Source organism: Saccoglossus kowalevskii, chromosome 9, assembly GCF_978046115.1.
Source record: "Saccoglossus kowalevskii chromosome 9, keSacKowa6.1, whole genome shotgun sequence".
In the NCBI taxonomy this organism is placed as follows: Eukaryota; Metazoa; Hemichordata; class Enteropneusta; family Harrimaniidae; genus Saccoglossus; species Saccoglossus kowalevskii.
In genome coordinates this window covers 30,199,338-30,208,461 of record NC_140649.1, presented here as the reverse complement: position 1 = coordinate 30,208,461, position 9,124 = coordinate 30,199,338, and the positions used below count along the sequence as shown (strand labels likewise).

Sequence of the window (9,124 nt, the reverse complement as noted above, 5' to 3'; positions counted from 1 at the left end):
GGCTTAGTACGCCATGACACGAGGCAGAATTGTGGTAAAAACAAAATAATCATATTGGGGGCGCTGTTCAAGCTGACATCTCGGGCTGCTCATGCAAGTTTGCATCAAAGCTCAACAAATAATATGTGGAGTAAGATTTATCTTTTTTTTCAGGATTTTAGCTTCGTTATACATGTCTGGATTTATGAGTGACGCCACTGTTCACTGCTGTTAAATATACATGTAGCAAGCTTTAAGCTGGTTCTGATCCGGAGTACCATTTTTCATGGTGCATGCTGACTGTGGTCAACAAACTTGTAGAATACCAACAGCCAATCACAAGAGTCTGCTGTATTGATAGGAGATTGATTAATTCATATACTGAACCACGGTTTCTAAAAAATATAACCAAACAGTTTTGTACTGTAACCATTTAAGACATCACGCAAATATACAAATCTTTTATGAGTGTGTTGTATCTGAAAACTTGAACTCGCATGGGTGCCTCTTTTGTTGTTGCCAAAATTGGGCCCCCTATATTTTTGGTGGCCTAGAGTGGACAATAGGTTAATGCAATTCCTGCAGGAGAAAATTTGAACTGAATTGTAAACCCTATCCAATAGACGCGTTTATGTTCACTGAGTTTATGAAATCGAATGTAAAAACAGAACGAAAGTCATAGCGTAATGACGTCTAAACAACCGCAAAACTTTTTTATGCTCAATATTTTGATATACACATATGATGATGATCAATTTTGCTGAAGTAATTGTATCTCAATGCCAAATTCTCACCTGGGAGCTCTGCATATTAGAATTGAACTATAAAAAGAGAAGTTCATTTTCAAAATCAAATTTGATTATTGCAGTTGATGTTCAGTCTGTGTCTTTCAAGCATTATGCGAGATCTCGCATAATCTATGCTTAGGTATTCCTAATCTTATAACCAATCTTAAATAGTCAGTGTGGAAATTTTGACAAAGTAACACTTTTTATAATATGATCGATATGTTTTCAAGTTAAAGTGTGTTTTGGGGTCACAAAATATAGAGGAGGCAATGGCCGGGAACACTTGTAGCAACGTTTAAAAAGGACTTATGACAGTGCATCTTTAATGGAATTGTAATTGGTAGGTAGGTATTCAAAGTCAATTTGTATGCTTGCGCAAAGATTCACTCTACTTGGCCCACGAGGTATTGGAGAATAACGCTGGTTTATGCTTCCGGCAGGGAAAAAGTCGAGAGTACTGTCACAGTAACCTTCATTAAATAAATTTATCAATGAAAATGTGTCCCAGCAAGCGCCACCTGCTGGCTCCTTTTTGAATACAGTCAATGCGAAAAGTTTGTTTCGATCTAGAATAATGTATATTTTTTATCTGCCAAACATTTAGAACTAAACACTAACATTGAGGTTACTAGTATCATATCATGAGGGCAAATGTGTTTTTGACAACCATTAGGCCAACTAATTGGTGAATCAACTTCGTACAAAGTTAAAAATCAAGAGGTGAATAAATCTTAAATGCAGAGTATGTATATAAAATCCTTCAAGGTAGAATAGTAATGAGTCTTTTTATATTCAAGGACTCGGGGGGGGTCGGGTTTCTTCTATTCTGTCCCTATTTTTAAATGTGTGTTTTTTTACTTGTGTCTTCTGTTTGAATCGTAAATTTAATGTAATAAATGTCCTGGACACATTTTGTGAGATTCTTGAAATTTGGTGCTTATATGTATAGATAAACTTCATTCCACACAGTAAGAGTGTGCAGTGTTTCGCGCCATCTACGACCACTACCAACTATTTTTATTATAGGGCGCAACGCACATGGACGCCAACTATGAAGCATTTATTACATCTGCTAGCCACGTCATAATTTGGGATCCGAAAAACTAGTTTTAATTTATGGATAATTGTTTTTGGAGAGAGCTCTTGGGGGAGGGGGTAACTGGGGGATAATATTGTTGGACTTCTTCCGTAAGAGCCTCATTTGTTTTATGGTATGATAGTTCAAGACCATATTGTACGTGATAATATAAGTCATTTTTCGTCAACACAAACGTGTATAATTGGAATTGTAACACGTTTTTAAAAGTCTGACACAGATAAAATTATAATCAGGAAACACTTTGGATTAAGCTTTTATTTCGTAAGTAATTTACTGGAATCAGACTACAAAGGGAAACAAAACAAAACAACAACAAATTCTAAAGTCTTAATATGACACGCGTTGGTGAGTCAATTTAAATGATTCATGTCAAGACAGCCACTACACACGTACATCATCTCAAACTTATTTTTTTAGGCATCAGTCTCAGATGTTAATTTTGTTAGATATTATGCAAGATCTGTGTCAAATTTAGTGACACCCACAGTTTATTTGCTGCTCGCAGCATCTCATTAACATAACAGTGATGGATGAAATACGTCGTTGACCGAGTGTTGTTAACCCCAAGTTCTCCTACATTACATATAACTGTCATCTGAATACAGCTCTCCGATGACCAATTCATTAAAATAGTGTTTCCATTCATATTGACATCTATTCCTCCTAAACAAGTAAAATAAATCATGTTAAATCATATTTGTTATACACAGTCAATACTAGTGGATCGACTCACAATCTAATTTTGGAAAGTTGTTCCGATGAAGAAAATTAAGTCTATTCGCTCTTGTGTTTGCGAGCAAAACTAGTAAAAAACTACGGAATTTCCCCAATCTTCTGAATGGTAGATGAGAGTAATTATTCAATTTATTGTTTAGAGATTTATTAGAAGCCATTTATTTATTTATTTATTTATTACATGCCAGGGAAACCAACTTTTTGGGGAAAGTCAACCCAGTGATAACAAATCAGTAATAATGATAGCCAATGGCGTGAGGAAATTTATTTCAAAAACATATTTTGGATGTGGAGAGGCTTCAAAGGGATAATTTATATACCTAGTATTGTAAAGTAGGTTTAAATAGTTGTTGTTTTGATATTGCATCTTTATAAACAAAAACATTTTTCATATGTACATGTAATAGAAAACGTTTAATTTATATTTATTGAAATTTATATTAAAAAATGTTGACATTATAGTGAGTTACATTTTTCTCGAAAAGAACAAATCTGATAAAATACGTGTAGTCAGTCAAAACATGTCCAATATAACATACTCTGAATAGATGTACACTTGAAAGTGACTTTCGGTTCTGTTTTTGCCGATATGATAAGTTCGAATCTAACGACTACAAAGGTTAACCTATTTACATTTCAAGTTGTCGTAGTATAGTACAAAGCATAAGGAGAGAAAATGTCGGACGCATGGAAGTTTTGCCGACTTGTATATAATTGACAAATCTAGGCAAACGTAAAAGATCAATGAGATGATAATAAAATACTAATAATAAGTACATGTGTGCGAGTCGTGGACGATTGGAAATTGTTGTCATGAATTTTATCTTGAAATGTCGAGGTTTATATAATGTTCCTGCCAAGTGATTCCACAAAGTATATGGACCGTGTGAGCGGACGATTGTATCATAGACCTTAGAAAGGTCTATGATTGTATGCACGGTAACTGTCCGTTGAAATTGTGAAATAAACAATATGAATATTCATGATATGTTATACCGTAAAATACTTTATTTTTGCTGGAATTAATTTTCGCTGAATAGACTTTTTGCGTGTTTTCTATGGATTTAATTTTAGCTGTTTTTCAGTTTGACGTGTTGAATGTAAAATATAGAAAAAAGGTGTATTCGCTGGATTTTATTTTCATTGAATCATTCCTTCATCGAAATGAGCGAAAATAAAGTTTTTTACAGTAGTACAAACACCAATTAAATGACCGAAATTGAGTCCAGTTGCTGTAGATTCTTCTTAGTACAGTCTGTACTAATCAGCTATTTCCTCCAACTTTATAAAATCCATAGAAATCTTGTAATATTCCCAGAACTTGACTTAATCCTATTTGTGGCTATTCTAAGAAACTCGGAAATACTGTGTATAAAGCCCAACTTGAACAATGAAGCATTATTCTTCTTCTTCTACGTAGATTTTATGAGTAAAAACATATTTCCCCCGGCTCCATCGTGTTTCAGGGAAACTTTATCGGGAAAGGCAACTATATATGGAATGTGCTGCCGAATTTCATTAAGGGAAAATATGTCCATATGTTAATTAAAGCGCGGTAGTCGTCGAGCTGCGCATATCAACGAGTACGAACTGACACGTTTCCAAGCTTTAATCAGGTAATTTTCATGTGATTGGAAGGTATCGAAGGAGTCACCGGCGGTAATCAGTGCAAGTCGCGCTCAGGTCAAACCTCATACTTGTGATTTCCATTTGAAGAGCGCATTGGATTGTGGGAAAATCAATGTTTATCAACACAAATATCGAACATGCGCAGCGCGACGTCTACCGCGCTTTAAATATATAAGTTCTATTAATTTAATATTGTCTTGAATTAATTTTAAAAGTGTGCAACTTATGAAATGTTGACAAAATCACCGATCGGAATCTACCCTAAATGTTGGAAAGTTTCGATCAAATTCTATAAAACAGAATTACCCCCCCCCCCCCTCGGTAATGTTCTACCTTTGATTACTGAATTTGCAACATGCAAGTTTAGTAATGGGATTCCCTACCACTCGTATTGTATTGTGGTGACGCGATGACCGGCGTGATGACCTTGCCTAGCCTGTAGTCAGTCGCCAATTACTGGGATCTCATGAATGAAATAAACAATCTTGCATTTTAAATTTGGGATTATTAGATGAACTTCGCTCACCCACAGTTGTGATGTTGTAGTATTTTTGTATTTGTATCTAAAGACTGGTAGCCAGAAAAAGGATTTGTTTTGCATCATAATAGAAGACATTTCGTGAAACTTGCACCAGGAAGTTCCTGACTTACTACACCGTTTGACTCGGTGACACGGAAAATACCAGTAATATAACTTTATTGAACCGTGATTTAGACACGGTGGAAATAGAGTATAACGCATATACGTTGGATGTAGTTAGTCACACACTCATGTAAGCCGGAAGTGCGGTATTACGAGTCCCACATCAAATGGAAATGAAAGTAAATAGCAGGTTGTAACGAGACGTTGAATTTCGGGCGGGGTGAATTTACAATCGACCGCGGGTCCCATACACGGTGGCCGTAAACACGTTAGCCCAGAGAGTCATCAGTTGAGTTTAGATTTCACATGGTCCGGAAATATACCCTTATTTCAGGTTGGATTGGATGGGTGGGGGTATTTTGCTGTTTTTATTTCAACTTCGTTTACAATTGTGCTGTGTTTTACTAAGAACTGATACATAATGTTTCAACTCAAAACAGTGGCGGATCCAGAGAGGGGGCGGGCATGCCCCCCAAACGCATGACGATTCATATCATCTGGATTACGCATAGCTTCTCTGCGATTTACGCTCCGTACTAGTAATTTTAAGCCAAGCCCCCCCCCCCATACATTTTTCTGGATCCGCCACTGACTCAAAACTATCTAACAGATCCACATTCCGTGGTCCGAATATTCGAGGATACCAGGTATTCATTATACTAGTATACTTGAAGGTTTCCTGTACATCATACACCAATCACATCACACCCCCTCCAATATTCTCACATAATTGTCAATTTGTACAATATGAAGAAACTTTCACTGGTATGATATGAAAATATAAACGATGTTGACGTCATTAAGAATTGTTTAGTATAAATAAAACATTTTAAACACAAATGCCTTCGTTATGTTGTTGACTCAATGGGCGTATGAGGGGTTGCTATATTTACTATATACTTCAATTGCGAACAAATCACGGTCAAAGATAACCGACAGGAGTATAACATGGATTACGTTGGCTGGTTGGCCAGAGTAAAAAGTAATGTTATTGATACAGTCGTTGACAAAGGTGACCGACAGCAGTAAAACACACCCACTTCGTGTATTCGCCGAACTGTGAAAATCTCGATTTGCCGAAAGACGTGACGCAGAGTTCCGCTGCAAGTAAACTATAAAATGAGACGACACGGCACCCACAGCACCAGAATTCAATCAGACAGTGTACCTGCCCGTCAACAAACGACCTTAAGATATCAGGGTACGTAGCAGGCATATTCAGCGTTTTTTTTAACAGGGATCATTTTGTTCATATTAGTATAACACCATATTTCATATTACCGTTTCATTGACATTTATATTTTTATCCAATACAGATAAAAGTTGAAGATCGTTCAAGTTATTGACCATGAATATCAGTCCGATGTCAATCGCTGTTTTGGTGCTAGTGTGTGTCAATGTGGCGTTTTCTATTCCAACCATCTGTAAGTAGTATCATATAAACACTAAATAGTTATTAGTAATTTGTTCAGCATGAAGTCCTGGTTTGTTTTTAATCCGTCGTTTCCATTGGAAAAATACATGTAAAGTGTGGAAATACCTTCATTTTCTGACGTAAATATTTGTTTAAAATCGTGTAATTGCTAACAATTAGGAATGGTTCGCCAGAAATCGATCGAAGTTAAAGGACGGTGGTCGTCGCGATGCATGCTGTATGAATATTGGATTCAAAGTGACGTACACAACGAGTGTGAAACACTCTCGGACACGCTCTGCACGACGACCACCGCCCTTAATTTTTTCGATTTTCGTCAAAGTTTCATTGTCGCATAAAATTATTTTTATCATGTTCATCCTCTCCTCATTTCCTCATCGTCACTAGTATTCTGCATAACACACATTGTCTTATTCATACACAGTGGATTCGTGTTTTTCTTTGTCACGTCACTTCGGAGATCCTCCATTTGAATGTGTGAGATGGGAGAACCCAGCTCAGCACTGTGTCCGACCTGACTGGCACTGTGACAGCATAGTAGATTGCCAAGATGGATCTGATGAACTGGCGGATGAATGCGCTGAACAATTTCAAAGTAAGGGGGATAGTTGCACCAATCTGATCACTATGTATATTATTAGTAATGTGTATTTATTCTTTCATATCAGTGAGCGAATTATACATTTCGAACATGTAAATATGTTGCCTGGAACAACCAAACAACAGGAACCGCACCGCTTAAAGAGGGGGAGTCGTCACCTACGCATGCGTCAGATGGCCATAGCGTGTCATTGTTTATAAACAAGCGTCTACCCATGAGCCTTTGCGTTTTTAGCGTGTGTTATCGTCGGTTGGGACTCAATTCCCGCGCGTGCGCAGGTGACGACCCTCCCGCTTTAATGCCAAATCACAATGTTCACTCGAAGTTTTCATGAAGTCCCCAGCAGAACATTTTGAAATCACTTTCCCCAAATTCACTGAAAATATAATAATCTGAAATAATTCATTTTCACTGCATTTAATTTAAGTTTTGGGCAATTTCACTGGATTTTAAGTTTATGTACTTGGCAGGAAAACATAGAATTTTATTTGTGTGTGTTTTTACATGTTCATATGGATTTAATTTGGCCAAATTTTACTTATCAGCAAAAATAGCTAAATTAAAAAAAAATTAATAGTGTTTTTACAAGTAACATCTCCAATGCCCTCGCTTACCAAACTAAAATTTTGTTGACGACGCCTGAAAGAAATTGAAATGAATATGATTGACCTTTAACACAATTAACACCGTTCTTGATAAGATATGAATGTATTATCGCATTTTACTTATACTATGTATTTTATAACAGGTTATTGTGACAACGGATTTATTGGAAAATATTTCAGTGACGGGAGCCTACTGAACAAGTACCAATGTGACAACGGTATGTGCATTGAAGAGTGTCGTCGGTGTGATGGTGTATATAACTGTGCCGATCTCAGCGATGAAGCCGACTGTGAAACTATCCAATCAGAGAACTGCACCCTGCAACACCATGGACAAATCACTGAAATGCCAGGAGTCGATCTATTTTAATTCTCGCGATATCATTGCAATCTCGAGATTGTATTTCAACTTTTGCGGTATTGTTTTTTCGAGATGCAGATAATCAAGTATCCGTTATACTCTTACACGAACGGGCGTTATCTGTCAATATACAAGAAGTCATTTACTAATCATGTAAATATGTATATTTTATGATAAGATATTTAACACCAACGTTGTCAAACTGTTAACAGTATTACAATATTATTTATTTGTTTTCTAGGTACTAATCTGCATATTTATATTGAATTATATTATGTTATGTATTATATACATATATATTGTATTGTATTGTATTGTTACAGTATTGGTCCAATAAATTACATTACATTATTCATGTATGTTCTGTGTTATACGTCGCTGTCGTTAGAGGGCATGGGACGCACCGACCGAGTTTTGTCGAATAGACAATTATCAAGTTTCAAGTTTTCGAGCATATGCCATAGTTGCCAATGCACGTTATTGAACGTATTTTAGGCCACTATTTTGGTATTTGCTACTACCGTACTTTGGTACCGAACGGCCTAGGAGGTGCCAATAGAGGCAATTGAATGCCGCTAATGAGTAAGCGCATATATTAACTACATTCGACAATAAGTTGTCATGAGCTGTTATATTTCACTATAGAAACGGTACCAAAATCGTCTCATATCTAACTTAATTATCGGGAGCTGTTATACTTCACTATAGGGATGGTATCAAAATAGTAGTATGTATTATTCAGTTGTTGGGATCTGATAATATTCGATATAGGATTGGTACCAACATAGTAGCAATATGGAATCGGATACATTCCATATTAGTTGCCGGGATCTGTTAATATTCGATATAGGATTGGTACCAAAATAGTAGCATGTATTACATAGTTGTCGGGAGCTGTTATTTATCAATATACGATTGTTACCAACACATGAGCGTGTATTATTCACTTTTGCGGCTCATATGAACACTTAAAGAGTCTAAGGAGTCTAAGAAAAGGCTGATGAATCCGAGTCTGGTGCACTTCTAAGATGGAGCTTGATTGGTTACTTAGTTGATCCTCTCGACCAGACTGTAAATGACCCTGTGAAGGGGATGATCGTTCATAAGTAGCTGTTTCAGTTTATCATACTGAGAACACACATTATATTTGTGCATCTGTGCCTTGTGTCATTGGTTGACTGCTCTTCTATCGAGGCCATAAAACGTCAAGTTACCTAGACATCAGTGGTTCAAACTAATTTTGTCCCAT

General features: G+C 36.5%; 1 protein-coding gene across 1 annotated transcript; it reads left to right on the top strand.

Annotated features, from left to right (window-relative positions):
• The first annotated feature begins 5,940 nt into the window (after positions 1 to 5,940).
• Positions 5,941 to 8,226, top strand: LOC100372064 (low-density lipoprotein receptor-related protein 12-like). The gene is made up of 4 exons (XM_002733008.3): positions 5,941 to 6,074; positions 6,190 to 6,297; positions 6,733 to 6,903; positions 7,658 to 8,226. The coding sequence occupies exons 2-4, from the start codon at positions 6,222 to 6,224 to the stop codon at positions 7,882 to 7,884; spliced, it is 474 nt and encodes a 157-aa protein (XP_002733054.1). The 5' UTR covers positions 5,941 to 6,074; positions 6,190 to 6,221; the 3' UTR covers positions 7,885 to 8,226.
• The last annotated feature ends 898 nt before the right edge of the window (positions 8,227 to 9,124 follow it).